The sequence below is a fragment of the Gekko japonicus genome, unplaced genomic scaffold (assembly GCF_001447785.1).
Source record: "Gekko japonicus isolate JY-2015 unplaced genomic scaffold, Gekko_japonicus_V1.1 scaffold55, whole genome shotgun sequence".
Lineage (NCBI taxonomy): Eukaryota > Metazoa > Chordata > Lepidosauria > Squamata > Gekkonidae > Gekko > Gekko japonicus.
The window spans coordinates 1,270,215-1,290,633 of record NW_015160837.1 but is presented as its reverse complement, the minus strand read 5'-3'; the positions used below and the strand labels follow the sequence as shown (position 1 = coordinate 1,290,633).

Here is a 20,419-nt window from a genome sequence, read left to right as displayed (position 1 = left end):
GAGGAGGAGGAGGAGGAGGAGGAGGAGGAGGAGATTGGATTTATACCCTCACAACAACCCTGCTGAGGTAGGTCAGGCTGAGAAGACTGCGACTGGCCCAAGGGCACCCAGCGACCTTCCATAGCATGACGAAAAAGAAGAGGAGATTGGATTTATACCCCACCCTTCACTCGGAGTCTCAGAGCGGCTTACAAACTCCTTTCCCTTCCCCTCCTCACAACAGACACCCTGTGAGGTAGGTGGGGCTGAGAGAGCTCTTGACAGAAACTGCTCTTTTTCAAGAACAGCTCTTATCAGAACAATGGCTTGCCCAAGGTCATCCAGCCAGGTGCAAGTGGAGGAGTGGGGAATCAAACCCGGTTCTCCCAGATTAAAGTCCGCGCACTTAACCACTACACCAAACTGGTGGTGCCGTGCCGGAACCTGAAATGTATCAATGCCATCTGCTGTATCCTGAGATGCCAGGGCTTTAGATTCAGATTGCTTTTCCCCATAAGGCCATAGGCTGAAATGGTCCCATGCAGGTAATCAGTATATGCCTGTTGCATTGATGAATTTGCAAATTTAGTTCTTTGTTGCAGGCTGCTATTTTTCCTGTTTTGCTATTGAATGGCATCCTACAGAGGGGCATGTTTGCATGGGTATTAAATAGAAAGAAGGCAGTGGATAAAAACCTAGTTTCTGCATATGTTGTACAATTTTTGTTTTCTCAATGCTGCTTTCATTGTAGAAGCACTTATAACCATCTCTTCTTTCTTTCTCTCAGCGTATTCTGGGGAGCTACGTTTGCTTTCACATAGCAGGGTTGTTGTATCATTCTTGCAGTCAAAAATGGTAGACAGTTCTCTCTTTATAGTGGGAGGAAGGCACGAACTGAACCTCTAGGAGCACTGTGGCTATGTGCTACAATGCATGCTTTGCATTTGTGAGGTCAGGTGTTCAATTCCCAGCATCTCAGAGGTTGTAAATTAACAGGGTTGAAGAAAACCTCTGCCCAAAGCCTTGGGGAGTCATTTCAGGTACAAGTAATTCCAGTGAGGCAGCTGTGTTGCTCTGTTGTAGCAAAACCAAACAGAAAAGCAGCAGCATCTCAAACAACATCTATTCCAGTACAAGCTTTCGTGAGCTCACTTCCTCAGGTACAAGGGAAAGAAAGAAAATAATTTTTGCCATTGTTACAAGGAAGGGGACAGAAGGGGAGGCGAAAGAAGGAGAAGATGAGCAAAGAGAGGCCTGGTATCATAACTCAGGTGTCATTCTCCTTGTTGGGGACGTGAACAGTTTGGGTGGTCAAGGTAGACAGGATTGGGTTACGTCATATGGGCTAATGTCCCTGAATGCGTAGCAGTTTCATAGCCTTTGTATGGGAATTCAGCCTATAACAACCCTCTAGTCAGTATTCTGTGGTGAGGACAATGCCCCCTCTAAGCTCTGGGGTCTTGTGAGCAAAAATTCTACTTTGTGGGCTACTGGCATTAAAGTTGTGAGTGAGCGATTTGGCTGCTGCATCAATTAGTTTGCTCTGGAGCCACCCTTCCTGAGCGAAGCCAAAAATGTGTGAGCCGTAGGCTAAAAACCCATGAGCTAGGTTGAAGGTCAAAGAAGAAGGGGATGGCAAAGGATGAGCTGGTTAGATAGTGTGATCGATGCAGCAAACATGAAATTAAGCAAACTCCGGAGGATGACGGAAGACAGGAGGGCCTGGTGTGATGTGGTCCGTGGGGTCGCGAAGAGTCAGACTCATCTGTGCGACTGAACAACAACAACGAAAACTCAGCTTAGAGGGAACACTGGTGAGGAAGCTGATAAAGCTGTGCACCCAACTGTCTTTTAGCAGAAGCAATACAGAAAGACACCTGTGGCATGGTTTCAGAATGGAACATGTGCATCCTCTCCAGTGTTAGGCATGTTTCCTGTTCTAATTATAGGTCTAAAACTGCAGGAGAAATTAACGTGTACTGAGTACTAAAGAATCTCTTCTTCTCACCTTACTCCAGCATCCCTGGTGTTGCTGGTAATCTGGTCTGGAATCAGGATAGGGATTCTGTTATAAATTAATAGTTGACAGAATGTATTAGGGAAGAAATAGAAAGGAGTACTTTTTTCAGTTTAGAAGTGTATATGGGCAAATGTTATAAGTCTGCCAATCTCATTTGTATAAAAGTCTCTAAAAGACCTCGGCCTACACACTAACCTTACTTCTCCATTTACCGGAAACAACCTTCTGATATTCACGTTGAGTTCGCATGTCGTTCCTCCTGTAATTTTAGCCCTGTAATTGACACAGGAAACACCCCATCATTGGAGAGGATGCATGTGGTGTCGTGAGCCGCCCCGAGCCCTGCGATCTAGGGGAGGGGCAGAGTACGAGTCTAAAAATAAATGAAATTTAAAAAATAAAATAAATGTCCCATTTTGAAATGCACGACTCTTTCTTAGCCACTTGGCCAGAAGGACCAAGGCATTGATGAGGTGAGCCAAGTTACTAGACGACCTCAAACTCACTTGTTCTTAGCCAAAAGGTCAGAAAGTGCATACTTGTAGGAACAGGAAAAGTATCCCAAGATTATAACGTGATATAGGCAGGTGGTAGAATAGGGCTGCTTGTAGGACTGTGCACGTTTGGCAGCTAATGGAAGACTCACTGTAGAGAGGGGGGACCCCCGCCAGTGACATCCCTCCTATTTTTCTCCACCACTCGATTGAGTGGCAGGAAGGGGCTTCAGGGGACCGGGCGTCGCCACCCTCAGCAGAATTTGGCTAGCCTACTAGGCTGACGAAGATTCTTCCATCTCTCTTATTACAGAACACAAGGTGGGGCAAGTTCAGCATCTTTAACAAGTTGAGGGTCTAGTTCATGGGTGTCAAACTCATTTGTTATGAGGGCCGGATCTGACATAAATGAGGCCTTGTTGGGTCGGGCCACGTGCGTCATAAAATGTAATGTCGGGTAGCGGAGACATAAATTTTATAAAGGACACAAACAGAAAGGTGTCATTTTTTTAACTTAAAATAAAAACATGCTTAAAACATTAGCACTCTTGCAATATTTTGTTTATTTAACAGTGCCTGATAACTGACACCTCTTGCTCTGAATTATTGCATCAAAATGTCTGTGCTGTTGCAATCTTGAGTATGCTGTTCAGGTGTGTATCTGTAAGCTGCAAACCTACGATGATGCAGCAGCAGCAGAACTGGAAGCAGCAGCAGAAGACAGCCAGTTCCACTGCGGGCCTGATAGAAGCCCTCCGGGGGCCTGATTCAGTCCCTGGGCCACATGTTTGACACCCCTGGTCTAGTTCATAATTAGATTCTGGGCTCCCAATCTGGGAATATGAGCGAATAGTAGCTATGTGCAGCTTCATATACCTGAAATGCAGGTCAAACTGTCCAGTGCTGTCACAGAAGATTTTTCTTTTTTGATGGAACTTAATGCAGTACGTTTCCAGCTTTGCATGATAGTAATGCATGCTGAATATTAGGAAGTTGCTTCCAGTAAATGGCAAAGTACAGCTAGGAACGTAATGTGTTACCTGTTGTTTCTAATGCAATATAAGAGCGAGGGTCGAGGAGAAGAAACGGCAGCTACTCTGTGGACAGTTTAAATGCTAGGGAGATGCTTAAAAGAGATATTAAGCTGTTCTATTGTTTCTCTTTTTCCCCTCCTTTAAATAATTAACCAGTATTCCGGACTCCAGTTAATTCTCTTTCTCCACTACAAATTGAAGGCTCTTAATAGCAACTGTACCTTACATCCTGTACTAAATACATCCTTGGCATAGGGTCTGCCAAAGGTAAAATCTGAATCCCGTTATGGCACAGTGCCCTTCCATTGTCAACTAGGTAACATTCGATTCCACAATAAACAATAAATTAAATTTCTCAAAGCAGAAATTTGGTCTCCCTATAGAGGAAGTTTGTGTATTTGCTAAGAGGCATGTAATTTCATCTGTGAGCTCTGTTCTGCAAACCTAGTTTTTGACAATGGTTTAGTGGGTGGTTCTTACAGTATTGTTGTTGTTGTTCAGTCGCACAGTTGAGTCCGACTCTTCGCGACCCCATGGACCAGATCCCGCCAGGACTTCCTGTCTTCTGCCGTCCTCTGACGTTTGCTCAATTTCATGTTTGTTGCATCTATGACACTGTCTAACCATCTCCTCCTTTGCCGTCCCCGTCTTCTTTGACCTTCAATCTTTCCCAGCATCAGGGTCTTCTCCAGTGAGTGCTCCCTTCTCATTTGGTGGCCAAAGTATTTGAGCTTCAGTTTCATTATCTGGCCTTCCAGGGAACAGTCAGGGTTGATTTCTTTTAGGATTGACTGATTTGATCTTCTTGCCGTCCAAGGGACTCTCAAGTAAGTCTCAAGGGACTTAAAGTATTACCTCACACTATATTTGTTCTGGTCTATGTATATGGCTTGGGCCAGTGGGATTTAGCCAATGTGGTAGAGTGGTGAGAGATCCTAGTCCAATCTGGGAAGCCCAAGTTTGAATCCTCTCTCTGCCGTGGAAGCTTGGCCCAATCACGCAGCCTCAGCCTGATCTACCTCACAGGTCCAGGTACTCAGCCATGTTGGTCAGAAGCAGTAGAACATACTTAGAGTCCAGTGGCACCTTTAGGACCAACAAAAGGTTTATTCAAGGTGGCACACGAAATCTCATACCTTGAATAAACCTTTGTTGGTCTTAAGAGAGCCAGTTTGGTGTAGTGGTTAAGTGCGCGGAGTCTATAATCTGGGAGAACCGGGTTTGATTCCCCACTCCTCCACTTGCACCTGGCTGGATGGCCTTGGGCAAGCCGTAGTTCTGATAAGAGCTGTCCTTGAAAAAGAGCAGTTTCTGTCAGAGCTCTCTCAGCCCCACCTACCTCACAGGGTGTCTGTTGTGGGGAGGGGAAGGGAAAGGAGCTTGTGAGCCGCTCTGAGACACCTTTGGGTAGTGAAGGGCAGGGTATAAATCCAGTCTCTTCTTTTTCTTCTTCTTCAAGGTGCCACTGAACTCTAAATTTGTTCCACTACCTCACAGGGTTATTTGTGAGGAGAAAATGGAGGAAAGAAGGAGCATGCTGTAAGCCACTTTGGGTCACCATTGAGAAGAAAGGCTGGGTCTTAATGAGGTTAAAAAAATAATTGTGCTAGTGGGACTTTCCTTTGTGTTTCCACTGGCCTTTTTATCCTATGGGGCCTGTTCTCTATCATTTTACCTTGTAACAAGAATGAATAAGGTTAGTTGAGATATGTTTTATGTCTTAATGGGGGAATTATGCTCCCTCCCCACGGCAAACTAGTTTGGCTTGAGTCTCTCCCTGTGAAGTTTCCATCCTGCTTATGAGATGTGGTTCAGCTTGTTGTGAGATTGCACTTCTTCTAGCCATTTAACCACAGTGTGCCCAGGTTGGTTAACCACAAGCAATCCTGCGGGGCTGTTGTAACGGAGGGCTGGTCGTTGTGTTCTGAGTAATCGTGTGGGGCACACCTTTTGGGGATTACCCCAGTTCAGAATGGATGTGAAGGATCACATGACGGGTCACAATTCCCTGACTGCGACAAAGCTAGCACGCCTGGGAGAGAAAGAGAAAGCATGCCAGTTTCTACATGGAAAGCATGTTCTTTTTTTTAAGTGGTGGAAGCATCCAAACATACAGTTTGTTTAGATTGGCTCTGTAAGATGATGTTAGAACTGGCTCTCAAATAGCTGACAGTGGGACAATCAACGGCTGTACGGAACTAGAGGAGGAGTAGAATTCTATGCGGAATTTGTCAATTGGAATCAGGGGTCATTTCCTGCAGGAGCGCACAGGAGCGGAGCTCCTGCAGTAAAGAGCCCAGGGGGCGGGCACATGCAACAAGCCCCACCCCCCTGCTCCCAGCAGCCCTCAGTCAGAGCAAGAAGCAGCCAGGTAAGTTGCAGAGCTCCCCCCCGGCCCCCCGGCCCAAAGCAGTCCAGTGGCACCTTTAAGACCAAGTTTTATTCAGGTACAAGCTCTCCCTCCTCTGCGAGGACAGATCTGCACATCCCCCCCCCCAATAGCTAGCAATCCAAAACAGTCCAGTGGAGCCTGAGCGGTGAGTGCTGCCTTCTGACACACTTCCGGTGATGTCAGGGGGTGTGGCATATGCAAATAAGTCATGCTAATGAGTTACGCTAATGAGCTCCTGCACCTCTTTTTCTACTAAATGACCCCTGATCACGAGGCTTACATTTCAGTGGTCTTAGAAATACTCTGCATAGGATTGCACTGTAAATTTCCTGGTTGCTCTTTTTCTTTTCTTTTTGCCATCAAGTCGCAGCCGGTTTATGGTGACCCGTGAGTGTTTTCAGGGCAAGAGATATTCGCAGGTAGTTTGCCATTCTGCATCGCAACCCTGGTATTCCTTGGAGGTCTCCCTTCCAAATACCGGCCAGGGCCAACCCTGCTTAACTTCTGAGATCTGACGAAATCAGGCTAATCTGGGCCATCCAGATTAGTTGCTCATACCAGAAACTTGTGTACCATTTTTAGACTTGTTATCCACTATTATGTTCGGTTCTAATGGAACCCTTGGCCTGGTAGTTGGTATATCTTCAGAATCCAGGGGAGTAATTGTGTCCAGATTTTCAGATATATTTATGGTATTAATCAAGGGAGGGTTACTAGGAGCCAATGGCAGAGGAGAAAACGAAGTAACTGGTGATTCAATATTAGCTTTCCCACAAACAATATTTCTCAGGTTAGGATACAGTACTTCAAATCTTGCTCATAGGTAAAGGTAAAGGTTCCCTTGCTCGAAAGCCAGTCGAGTCCAACTCTAGGGTTGCGGGGCTCATCTCCGTTTCGAAGCCGAAGAGCCAGCGCTATCCGAAGACATTTCCGTGGTCATGTGGCCGGCATGACTAAACACCAAGGCGCACGGAACGCTGTTAACCTTCCCACCGAAGTGGTACCTATTTATCTACTTGCAATTTCTTGCTTTCGAACTGCTAGGTTGGCAGGAGCTGGAACTAGAGACGGGAGCTCACTCCGTCATGCGGCACACTCGGGTCTTGAACTGCTGAGCTACTGACCTTTCCACAGCCTGCAGTTCAGCGTCTTAACCACTTGAGCCACCGCAGCTCCTTCAAATCTTGCTCATACCCGTGAATAAATGTTATCCAGAAGTTTTTAAATAGAGATTAGGGGGTATCACCTGATCTGGTCCATTAGTGGAAGAAGGTTTTCTTGCCTATTGTGTCCAGTGTCTGGAGTTTCCATCTCTGGCCAGAGCTGAGCGGGAACGGATCCATAACGCCCTTCAGGCCGCAGGGGTCCGCTGCAGACTTAATCTGTGACATGATCAGGAAACTTGTAGTTTCAAGCCTGGTTCTCTAGAATGACGACTGCCCGGAGTACCACTTGACTTCTAAACAGGAAGCACCGTGGAAAGGGACACCAAACCCACACTGGCCACATGAGAACTGCGGCCCCTCCTTTAATACAAACAAGTGTCAGTCTCTAGGGAAAAACCCCTGTGACGTGCAAGACTACTGAACTACGGCAGCAGGTCCCCCCCCCCCCCCCACGCATTTTTAAAAAAATGTTCCCATAAAACTAAATATATCTTTTGGGATCTCTCGGCCTGAGTGAACTTCACACTGTTTTCAGAGCAGCTTCCAAGTTCCTGCCCCCTTCTTTCTCTCTCAGAAAGCACGGAAGGGGCACAAGCAAAGAATGCTGGTGTGGAAGAATTTTAGTAATGTTTGTAAGGTGGGAGGACTGGCAGTCCATATCACGCGGGAGGGCAGATGACACGGGTAAACTGAGAATCACTAGGTGTTTCTGAAGAGGGTTTCAAACATGAAAATGGGGGGAAAATGGTTATCATGATTTTACAGTTCTAAAAGAAAAGAATCAAGGTGTGCAGGTTTGGTTGAACGTGGAGTACAGACTTTTTGTTTGTTCGTTTATGTTATTTGTAGTCCGGCTTTCTCACAGAGACTCGAGGAGGATTACACAGAGTGAGCCAGTACCAGCAACAAAATGGGACATTCAGTAACCAGTGTGTTAGGATTTTAGAAGCCTGGAACCACCAGAAAGGGAGGAGGAGGAGGAGATTGAATTTATACCCCGCCCTTCACTCGGAGCGGCTTACAAACTCCTTTTCCTTCCCCTCCCCACAACAGACACCCTGTGAGATGGGCAGGACTGAGAGAGCTCTTTCCAGAACTGTCCTTGAGAGAACAGCTCTGACAGAACTACGGCTTGCCCAAGGTCATCCAGCAGGAGCAAGTGGAGGAGCGGGGAATCAAACCCGGTTCTCCCAGATGAGAGTCCGCACGAGTCCGCACACTTAACCACTACACCAAAACTGGCTCTCATAGCATAACATAAGTATTCACATGGCACACTAAGTAGTACAGAAATTACATCAATGGGATCCTACTTACAATAAGCCTTTACACAGCTGTGTAGACAACACTCCCTAATCGTTTATCCAAGCAGATTTGTAAAAACCTTTGTGTACAGACTAGTTCTCCATCTCACTCTGTTTAAAGTTGGCTACAAAGGACAACATACAAAGGAACTGAAACTCTCCCCCCCCCCCATTTCTTTAACGTTCGGGGGCACTTTCTGCTCACCGTACGAAGTATAAAAGATGTGTTTCCCTGACATAACTACTTGTAGTAAAATAAAACATGTTGAAATTTCAAATTTGGTATTAGCAGTTTTATTTATGTACAGTGTATGTGACGGGGAGGAAAAACTACTTTGTGATGTAATAGCGAAATATTTGTTCTTCAGCTGGGAATTCAATGCCGACAGGTAGGCTGCGTGCTTTCTCTTTGGGTCTTCTTCAGCATATACTGAACAATTTAAGCAGTGAGTGCAATCAAGAGGTTTACAATTTGATAGAGGTAACTCAATCTGAGAGCAAAGATATGTTTCAAACTGGATCCGATCCAGTCTTGTCAGAAGAGGAAATAAGGGCTGATATAGTGAGAGCTGATGTAGTGTTGTAGAAGTATCTGGGAAACTGAGCTTCAAATCCCCCTTCTGCCATGGAAGCTTGGCTGGCTGAAGTTGGGCCAGTCAGACGCTCTCAGCCTAACCTACCTCACAGGGTTGTTGGGAGGATACAATGGAAAAGAGAACAGTGTAAGCTGCTTAGGTCCCAGTTGGGGGGAAAGGCAGAGTATAAATGAAGTAAGCAATTGGTAGTGAATGGGAAGTAGAAAAGCCCCTTCCACCTGCCATTTATCTTCCCACAGTCCCTCTCCCCAAGTGGTTTTGGGCCAGTCAGGCTCACTGCTGGTATCATAGCTCAGCTGAGAAATGCTGACTGCAGCAGGTGCCTATGGATTCTGGGAGCAAGGAAACAGAACTCGATCTGCACAGTACCTAATAAAGCTTATGCCAGTTAGCTCTAAACCAGGGGTGTCAAACATGCGGCCCAGGGGCCGGATCAGGCCCCCCCCCCCCAGAGGGCTTCCATCAGGCCCGCCGTGGAACTGGCCATCGCCTGCTTCCAGTTCTGCTGCTGCTGCTGCATCATAGCTTGCTTCGCCAGACTCTCTTAATCACTTGGCCATTTTATGTTTTAACTTGGGTCCTAGACTTAGAACTCTGAGCATGAGATTTCTGTGGTGAATGTCGATAAATCAAAACTAGGTTCACAGCTTAGAGAGCTAATGTTTTAAGCATGTTTTTAAAGTTAAAAAAAATCTTTGTGTTTGTGTACTTTATAAAGTTTATATCTCTGCTACATTTTATGACACACAGGGCCCGGCCCAACAGGGTCACATTTATGTCAGATCTGGCCCTCATAACAAATGAGTTCGACACCCCTGCTCTAACCATCTTGTACTTCCTATGCCGCTAAAACAAATTGTTTTGTGATGGAGAGAAGTGGGGTTTAGTTTTGAGCTAAAAGCTGGTTTTGAGCTAAAAGCTAATAAAACAACTATACCCAATAAACTGCATGCTTAAATAGACACAACTAGCTAAAGAATAACTGTCATAATTAGAGTGTCCCAGAGCCAGTATCAATCCTGGATTGGTGAATAAGCCTTTCTTGTTTTCAGGCCTCCAAGTATTTGTGAGCATCAATTTTTAAACCATTATTTGCACAGCTAAACTGAAATCTCAACTACTTAACGGCCCTTGAGAAAGACCTAGTTGTGCATTTAGCATGACCCGAATCCATGCTTATTTGCAGAAGCAAACGAGAGACTGCGAAAATAGCAATAGAATTCCGTCTCCTAATTTGTTTAGGGCTTTTCTTTCCTTTTTCAAATAAAGTAAACATGCTAACTTTGGATGTTGGTTAGAGACAAAATAAACATGCTAACTTTGGATGTTGGTTAGAGACAAAATATAGATGGGCAGGTGTTATCGTCCGGTGTGTGCATTTTCTGGCAGGTGGTTTTATTATTCTCCAGAATTGTCAACAGGCAGGGGCCAGGTCCATTCCCAGGAAAACAGGAACAGGCCTTCCTTGTCCTGTAGGTAAGGTTGCCAAGTCTGAAGCAGCGCTGGAGCAGGGGACTCCAGCGCCGCTTCGGGAGTATGTGTGCGCGCGCACCGCAACCACATCACCCGGAAGTGACGCAACCACGCCGGGCACGCTGGGGGCGGGGCCACGACCATCCGAGGAAAAACCATAGAGTTTTCCCTTGGATGACCGTGGCCCCGTCCCCAGCGTGCCGGCGTGGTCGTGTCACTTCCGGGTGACGTACACGTCGTGTGCTTTGGGGGTGGGGTCCCCCCGGGGCCCGATCCGGCGGCGGTGGGGAACGGGCCTCTGGGGCGGGGGTTTCCCCGCCCCCCGGGGGGACTTGGCCTACCTATAGGAGCCTTGCAAGGATCGGCTTCAGAGGCCTAGTCTGCAACCCTACTGAATGAAGCGGAGTGAGTAGCCACCAGTGATAGGTCCTTTGGGGTGGCTGCACACCAGGCGTGGGACTCCTTCCCAACCACCACCCGCTGGTGCCTCCTCTGTTAAACTTTTGGTTCAGGATTTTTAAAAAGCCCTCTTTTTTTGGTCCATCTCCCGTTTTTTCTCGTAGGCTCATTGCTTTTTGTCTTGAAAGTTCTCTGTTGTGTGATTTGTTTTTACCTGTTTTCCAAGTTCTTGTAATCTTACTTGGTTGTCCTTGGGCCAGTCGCACACTCTCAGGCTAACCTACCTCGCAGGGTGGTTGTGAGGATTAAATGGAGGAGGAGAAGAAGAGGAGATTGGATTTATGCCCTGCCCTTCACTCAGAGTCTCAGAGCTGCTTACAATCTCCTTCCCTTCCTCTCTCCACAACAGACACCCTGTGAGGTAGGTGAGGCTGAGGGAGCTCTCTCGAGAACTGCTATTGAGAAAACAGCTCGGAGGGAACTGTGGCTTGTCCATGGTCACCCAGCAGGTGCATGTGGAGGAATGGGGAATCAAACCTAGTTCTCCCAGATGAGGGTCTGTGCTCCTAACCACTATACCACTATAAGCCACTTGGGGGGAAATGGTGGGTTATAAATGAAGTAAATAAAATACTCTCTATTTTATTTCTTATAGTGCATTTCAGTCTGCTTTGTTTATGTTTTTAGAGGTTTTGCTCTTGGGGCTTTCTTGTTTTTATTGCTACTTGTTGTTTATTGTTTTTTCTGATTATTGTGCATTATGTTTCTACGTATATTTATACAGTATGTTTGGAGCTGCGGTGGCTCAAGTGGTTAAGACGCTGAACTGCAGGCTGTGGAAGGTCGGTAGTTCAGCAGTTCGAGACCCGAGTGTGCCGCATGACGGAGTGAGCTCTCATCTCTAGTTCCAGCTCCTGCGAACCTAGCAGTTCGAAAGCAAGAAATTGCAAATAGATAAATAGGTACCACTTCGGTGGGAAGGTAACAGCGTTCCGTGCGCCTTGGTGTTTAGTCATGCCGGCCACATGACCATGGAAACGTCTTCGGACAGCGCTGGCTCTTCGGCTTTGAAACGGAGATGAGCACCGCAACCCTAGAGTCGGATTCGACTGGCTTTCGAGCAAGGGAACCTTTACCTTTACCTTTACAAGGCCTGTCAGCCTTCATATGGGTATGCTAAAGATGCTGTTGGCATGCATCAGGGACTAGACGTTGGGTTCCCTCTGTGCCTGTTCATGGCAGGCCTACAAAGAGGCCTTTAGGCCCTGACACATGCCAACAACATCTTCAGCACACATATACTAGGGCTGACGGGCTGAGAGCCGGTTTGGTGTAGTGGTTAAGAGCAGCGGACTCTAATCTGGGAGAACTGGGTTTGATTCCCCACTGCTCCACATGCAGCTGTCTGGGTGACCTTGGGTCAGTGACAGTTCTCTCAGAGCTGTTCTCTCAAGAGCAGTTCTCTCAGAGCTCTCTCAGCCCCAGCTACCTCACAGGGTGTCTGTTGTGGGGAGGCAAAGGGAAGGAGATTGTAAGCCGCTCCAAGACTCCGCGTGAAGGGTGGGGTATAAATCCTACTCTTCTTCTTCATCATCGTCTTCCTGTATAGTGCCTTTCAAACTTCATAGGCCTGCCATGAACTGGCACAGAGGGGGAACCCAACTTGGGTGGAACTCGTTGTGGAACTCCATGTGTCGCTCCCGCGTTCCTTTAGAAGCCAGTTTGGTGTAGTGGTTGAGTGCGCGGACTCTAATCCGGGAGAACCGGGTTCGATTCCCCACTCCTCCACTTGCACCTGGCTGGGTGACCTTGGGCAAGCCGTAGTTCTGACAAGAGCTGTCCTTGAAAAAAGAGCAGTTTCTGTCAAGAGCTCTCTCAGCCCCACCTACCTCACAGGGTGTCTGTTGTGGGGAGGGGAAGGGAAAGGAGTATGTAAGGCACTCTGAGATTCCCTTGGGTAGTGAAGGGCGGGGTATAAATCCAATCTCCTTCTTCTAGAACACTCAGGCTGCCATCCTAAGCTCACTTACTAGGGCGTGCGTGAACTCACGCTTAGCCTTTGCGCTGTCTCTGCCAGAAGACGCCGTGCTCCTCTGCCGCTTACTGTTTGAAAATCAGCCAGCCAGTTTGATTTGGTAGTTGCAATGTTAATAAATAGTAAGAATTCAGCTTGATAAATATCGGAAGAAACTGAAAGTAGAAATGTGAGAGAGTCAGTCAACTTCTGGTAACTGAAGAAATTAGGCTCGGGTATCCGTCATTCATAGAAGCCTTTTCTCAGCAACATAGACACAGGGCTGGTCCTAGGTACACCCCTCCTCGCCTGGGCTCATAGCACTGTAGCAACACTGGCATGGCCCCCAGAAATGCCAGTCACTTCTCTCCCGCCCCGGTTGTCTATGGTCACCCTCCTTGTGCCTCCCTGGGTCATGGCTTGGGTGACCTGCCCAGAGAACCGGCCATGCATGTGTGCTCAGTTTCAGCAAGTACTTCGACTCTGCTAGTCACAGCATGAAGGAAGGGTAAAGGCATTACTCACGCCAGACTGGCAACAAATGCAAACAATGCCATTTTTGTAGCTACCGTCCGCTGCCGGGTGTCTTCTTGGTCTTCTACTGTTTTTATTCCCGGCTGTTAGTTTAAAGTTCAGTCAAACCGTACCTTGGCCATCTGAATCACACACCATGCTCAGAAAATGAAGTAATACTTCCTGATTCGTTTTTGGATCACTCTCATTTCCTCCGACTTATGACTAATGCTGTTGAGATACGTCTGTTACCCATAAAATGACCTTAGAGAGATAATTGTTAGATCCCAGGGGAAAGCCTCTGTTACAGTTACACATCAGGTTTGTGTCTGCTCTTTTAAAAAAGGAACTAAATACCCAAATAAAGCCAGAGATGGTTTTCCAGATGGAGTTCCTTTGATATTGGGGGGGGGGGAGAGGCATTTATCTACTTCCGTAGGGAGAGGGTTATATTTTCTACTTCTGTACTGCCTATTTTTTATGTGTGTAATATTTTGTGTGTGTGTGTGTGTAAAGTGTCACCAAGTCACAGCCGACTTAGAGCAACCTCTTGCAAGGGGCCTTCAAGGCAAGCGAGAAGCAGAGGTGGTCTGCCATCGCCTTCCTCTGCAGAGTCTTCCCTGGTGGTCTCCCTTCCAAGTACCAGTCCTGCTTAGCTTCCAAGATCGGATGATCTATACCGTGCCACCTTCCATCCACAGTATAATATTATGTATAAGCAAACATTTCTGTTGTGAAGTGGGAAGCAATTGTGTGGGAACTTTTTATTATACAGCCTAGTACTGTTATGACTTGAATCAAGATGTGTGTCTTTAAGACAAGCCATCTGTCCCCATTTAAATGCTACCTTTGAGGTGCAGAAGCCATTTCTGTATAGTCCAATCCACTGCTGTCGTCTACAAGAATAAATCAAAGCTATATAGATGAATGAATGACATGGTTGAAGTACTAAGAACACATTTCTTGGAGTAAGTCCCATTGACTAAAATGGAATTGGTTTCCGAGTAGGCCTGTTTAAGATTACTCTAAAAATTTCCCCCCAGTGACCCGGGCAAGGGTGAGTAGTTTCCCCACATGGTTGTTATTTACATGGCCAATTGGAATGGCATAGTAGGGGCCCAAGGGCATTGGCTCCTAAGCCACAAAAGTAATATTGTAATTGACCTTTCTTTACAGATAAAATTGCAAAGTGTTATCCGCAAACATCCAATAAATGTTGGAAATGTAAGTCGAACGTGGGGACCTTTTACCACATGTGGTGGAAATGCAGTAAAATACAAAAAATACTGGAAAATGGTACATAAAGTTATTTTAGAAATACTAAACTTAGATATTGTGTTAAGACCCGAAACCTACTTATTGAATATAATTCCAAAAGGCTATGATAAGCAAGATATATATTTATTAATATATATCATAACAGCTGCGAGAATATTAGTGACTAAAAATTGGAAAATGGAAAAAACACCCTCAAAAGAGGACTTAATAACAAAGCTCCTAGAGCTAGCGCAAATGGATAACTTGAGTTTAATACTTCAGGCTAAAGACCAAAAAATACAGAATAAAAGATGGTTAAGGATTTATAACTGGATAAAACCTGTAAACATATAGCAAAAAAGAAAAAGAAAAGAGAAAATATTTAATACTTGGTATAAGACATGTAACTTGTTCTAATGACTCTAAAAATGTGTGTAATCTAAGGTAATGAAATGTTTGTAACTAGGTTGAAAATACGAAAAATAAACGTGGGAAAAAAGTGTATATGTAGCTACAAAAAAACCCCTTCTAGTCAGTTATGAGTTGACTGAATATAATCTATACAAGCAAAGTAAACATAGCTACATATACACTTGTGCATGCATATATGTTTTGATCAGGGCCAGAGTTCTCTCTTGTGTGCACCTAAGTCAGTTTGCATCCATAGTGGGCTTGCTGGTTTCTCCTTCTGGCTGTAGCCTTCTCATGCTATGTTGAATTACACTCGAGAATCTGTAGGCTTTGGGGAACAACTTCTGTGGTGGGGGGATGATATGAGAATGAAGGACATGAAAACACACGTAGGGTACCCTGCAGAGCCCTTTGGTCTGGATCCTGGTTTCTGGTTTCCTAGGCAAGTTCACACACAAGTATGTGTGCCGACACCTGATCACTCAACGTTTGGTCAATGGTACTGCATGTGTAAGGGGCTGTGGTGGCTCAAGTGGTTAAGATGCTGAACTGCAGACCGGAAGTGTCGGTAGTTCAGCAGTTCGAGACCCGAGTGCCACAAGACGGAGTGAGCTCCCGTCTCTGGTACCAGCTCTTGCCAACCTAGCAGTTCGAAAGCAAGAAATTGCAAGTAGATAAACAAGTACTGCTTCGGTGGGAAGGTAACAGCATTCCGTGCGCCTTGGCATCTAGTGATGCCAGCCACATGACCACAGAAATGTCTCCAGACAGCGCTGGCTCTTCGGCTTGGAAATGGAGATGGGCACCACAACCCTAGAGTCGGATTCGACTGGCTTTCGAGCAAGGGAAACCTTTACCATTTACCTTACTGCATGTGTAAACTGACTCTGTTGAAAATTGTTGTGTTTCAATGATGTAGAAGTTTAATATGTGGAATACGGTCTGTGATGGCATGTATGAACCCACGCTCAGTTAATTCTACCAAAGCTTATAATAATTAAGACTTATTCACATAACCCCAATTCTATCTGTCTTGAATGACTGGCTGATGATATGTTATTTCCTTACAGGTGCCTGAGATTATAAACACCATCAGACAGGCTGGGAAAATTGCACGTCAAGAAGAGTTTCAGAATAACCTTTCAGACGTCGAGGATCCCTTTAGCAAAAAATTTGAGGTGCTATTCTGTGGCCGAATGACTGTAGCTCACAAAAACGCACCGCCGGCACTCATAGATGAATGTATTGAAAAGTTTAATGACGTTAGTTATACCAAAACCTTGGACTCTGGTTCCTTCTCCCCACAAGACGAAACTGCCAACCACTCCGGAGGATTTTCCATCAGTGATAAATTCCGATCTGTCTTCCAACCCTCAGTAAATGAAGAACAGGAGAAAAGGCCAATGAGGAAATCCTACTCACAGCCTGGGCTGCGTTCGTTTTCTTTCAGGAAAGATCTGGAATCCCGGGGCCTGAGGAGTAACAGCTTTACCAGATCCTTTGATGAAGATGTTGCTTCCCTGAACTTAAGAAGTCGATTTATCCATGGGCAAAATGTGGTGCAGCCGACAGACATTTCAGGGAACCGAATAATGTTGTTCACGGTAAAATGTTGTGTTTGCTAACTTTTCTGGGTCACTGGATAACCAGTACAGGGAAACAGATATTCAGTGGGATGTTGCTAGTTGAACCAATGCAGTTGAGTTAACTGTGTGTTTATGTTTATAGATGGAGAATGGCAGCATGGTTTCCTCTAAGAGTCAAATGGGTCTGCTTGGTTAGTGCGCTTCCATGCTGGCCACATAATTTTGCCAATTCGTCCCCCCAGCGCCCACCCAGTTTTTGCCATTCCAGACCCATATGAAATTGGTTTGCTGCATTCAGGGTAGTGGGAGAAGTTTATAATCTTGGAATAAAAGCAGATCTTGAATGGTCAAAATGAGGCAAAGCAGGAGAGGAGAATGGTTGTAGCTACCCTAGCTGGACATATGTCACACACACACACACACACACAAAACCTTTATTGGCATGAAAGAACAAAACATCATGGAAATACGGGAAAATACTAAGGTGCATCAGTCACTTACACTTGGCTATTCAAGCCTCGTCTTCTGATTGCATAATATAAAAATTTTGCAACAGCCTCCATTATTTCGCGATTAGAATTAGACAGAAGAAAGTGAACAATTGAGTTATCAGAGTGCCAGCTCTAGAAATGGAGTAATAAAACGAGATCGGATATCCCTATCGAGGGGGCAATGAAGTATGGTGTGTGTAGTGGATTCCATATCTTTTAGAGAGCAAGGGCAAAGTCTGTCTACATATGGTATCTGGCGGTACCTCCCTAAAAGCACCTCTGATGGCAGAACATTACAGCGTGCAAGCATGTATGCTCTGCGACGATGTGGGGCTGTTAAACTTGACAGACACTTCGCAGTAGAGCCCATGTCAAAAGTCCCCAACCTGCTTCGGGAGCGTCTGCTGGCTGTGCGTTCCCTAAATTCTTGCCTTTCGATGTCAAGAAATCTTTGTTTAATAATAGCATTGGCTTGTTTATCTGAAAAGGGGGCTAAATAATCCGGGGATATTCCCATTGTAGAGAGTTTCTCCTCTACATATCTAAACCGTGGAGAGAGATGGGACTCAGTTAACATGTGAGTAATAATACTTTTAGCTTTAGCATGGAAATGAAGTTTAAGGCAGAACTGAGTTGTTATCAACCATGCTCTGGTCGACAGAAGCCTTTGATTGGTTTCTAAGCATAAAGCTGCATAAAGAACACAAGAGGGAAGTCCAAGAATTTTCCGCAAGAATCTGGACTGAATTCTTTCCGAGCTGGACATATGTCAATTGCATTATGGCCACTCATTTGAGGATAAAGAAAAATAATGGTTTCCTTTATATTGGCTAACGAGTAATAATAGCAATAGCTCTACACCTAAGAGCCAAAGAAAATGTGACTGTGGTATTTCTATGAATTAATTCCTAAGAATTTATTTCTTTAAAAAAAAATAAGCCCGTGAGATCCAGATTTGCATCCAGATTGCAAAAAGAGGGAGGAGGAGTTAAGTTCTCCCTCCAATGTGCCATTTCCCTGACCTGAATGTTCCTTCCAGCTGCTATTTGCATCTTTGTGGTTGTGGGCCACTTTCACACCAGGGTGGTTCTCCACGGTGGCCCAGTTGCTAACGTCATGCTGTGTGAAATTGCTCTTGCCATGGAGATTCCAGGCGGCAGCGAGTAATCCATTTTCTGTCCATTGTTAGTTGCCATTTTGGGCACTTTTGGAACTTTGAGAAAAGGTAGTGTGGCAGGACCACAAAATGTCTGTCTTGGGAGGTGGGCTCCATCACAACTACTGGTAGGTTCCAAGCCCAATGTCCTCCTGTGCTGGGGACAATGATTTCCGAATGCTCTCTTCCTATAGACCCAAAGGCAATGGCCTCCAGGATCTTCTGATCTACCTCCTGCACCACTGAGTAGAGGGAAAGCAGGACTGGCTGTACGTTTAGGGAAAGGGGCACTTTGGGGAGGAAGCAGACCGGTGCCAGGAAATACACTGTTGGTCACCCTAGCACCTGTGGATGCCACGCTGGCTCTTTTGTGTTTAGGATTAAAACTAAAATATCTCTTGCTCACTGCTGTTCTTACAGGTCTACCCCTCTTCCTTTAACCACACTCATTTGCACCAGCCATTTCCATGTCTGATGTGTCCCTTCGTTAAAGAAACCGACATGAAGTAACAAAGAAAATACTTCTGATCATGTTCACTACTGAAGAACTGCAGTCTGTCCCCACACAGCTAGGATTAAGGATTAGGCAGGTTGTCAGAGATTGCATACAAGCATGAACTAATTTGCTGTGCGGCCGCATTTTGACAAACACCCCCCCCCCCAATATCTCCCGCCACGGTCCCATTGGTTCCCCAGTGGAGAGACCAGGAGCCTTGTCCCCATTGTTCTTCCAGAGTCAAGCTCTGGGGTATTCGCTGGCCCCTGGTGGCGGTTAGCGGACACAACAATCAGACCCTAAAAAGGCCACACAAAGACCTGGCCACAAGTACATGGTTCAGTCTTATCATTTTATGAGTGAGGAACAACAGGGCTTGCAATTTTTAAACAGTAGCAGTTACTGTCGCATTCTTATTTGCGTGTATTTACTAGAGAGATACAACTGCACTACTGCCAACGACACTGGCTACCATCGGTGTTCCCTCTAAGCTGAGTTAGTGTGAGCTAGCTCACAGTTTTTTAGCCTCCGGCTCACACTTTTTTGTCTCAGCTCAGGAAGGAGGGCTCCAGACGAAACCAATTTATACAGTAGCCCAATCGCTCGCTCACAACTTTGATGCCAGTAACTCACAAAGTAGAATTTTTGCTCACGAGACTCCACAGCTTAGAGGCAGCATTGGTTACCGTAGCATTCCACGGGAACTTCCTGGAGAACAAGATGGGGAGAAAAGACTAAGCTTGTCCTAAGAACCAAGGAGCATCGGTCAATGGGATCGTCTTGTCTCTCCTAAGGCAGGAGCTTTAGGAAACCTAGCACGACTCAGCCCAGTATCTACCAGTTGATCACAATCTGCCTTCCCCTGGTCTAAATCTTTTTTTAAAAAAAATTGTTACAGCTTGGCCTCTGGCATTAGTCCGGTACCACCCCCTGCTGTTGCTCTCTTTGAGATCACACCGTATTAGGTTCCCTGCTAGATTCCCTGCACATGACCTGCTTGCCATGCGGGGCAAGCTGTACATGACAGCATTTTATGGGGTCCCCATGACATACATAGAAGGTCAGAAATGGGGAAGGATGGAATCATTCATTTTAAAGTTGATCAAGAGCCTCTAAGTATGGGCAGGACCATGGCAGCACGCTACAAACTCAGTGGACTTCCCCTTTGAAGTTCTGCTTTGCAGACTATGAAGTAATGTCTGAGGTCCAAGCATCCTCCTTCAGATCGCTTCCTTATACAGCCGTTTGCCTTCATTTTGGACATTCCCAAGTCTGTGATTTCCGAATAGGGTTGCCAACCTCCAGGTAGGGGCAGGAGATCTTCAGATGTTTCCAAACCCGGAGCTGGCGATCCTGTTTCAGAACTGTAGCCCAGTCCTCACCCCGATGGACTTCGCCTGCATGATACTTGAGTTCGTGAAGGCACATCTGTCTCATTCACGCTTTACTATTTTGGGGGTATGAGTTCTTTGAAATTTGCACCTAAAAATCGTTCGACAGATCTCGCTCATGATACTTTCCACCAGGGGTCATTTCGTAGAAAAAGAGGTGCAGGAGCTCATTAGCATAACTCATTAGCATAACTTATTTGCATATGCCACACCCCCTGAAGTGTATCAGATGGCAACACCCACTGCT

General features: G+C 45.8%; 1 protein-coding gene across 1 annotated transcript in view; it reads left to right on the top strand.

Moving 5' to 3' along the window:
* TBC1D1 (TBC1 domain family member 1) overlaps nt 1-20,419 on the top strand; it is a 156,152-nt gene that overhangs the window by 63,162 nt on the left and 72,571 nt on the right. The window contains 1 exon segment of the mRNA XM_015418418.1: nt 16,123-16,656. Coding sequence (XP_015273904.1) covers nt 16,123-16,656 — 534 coding nt within the window.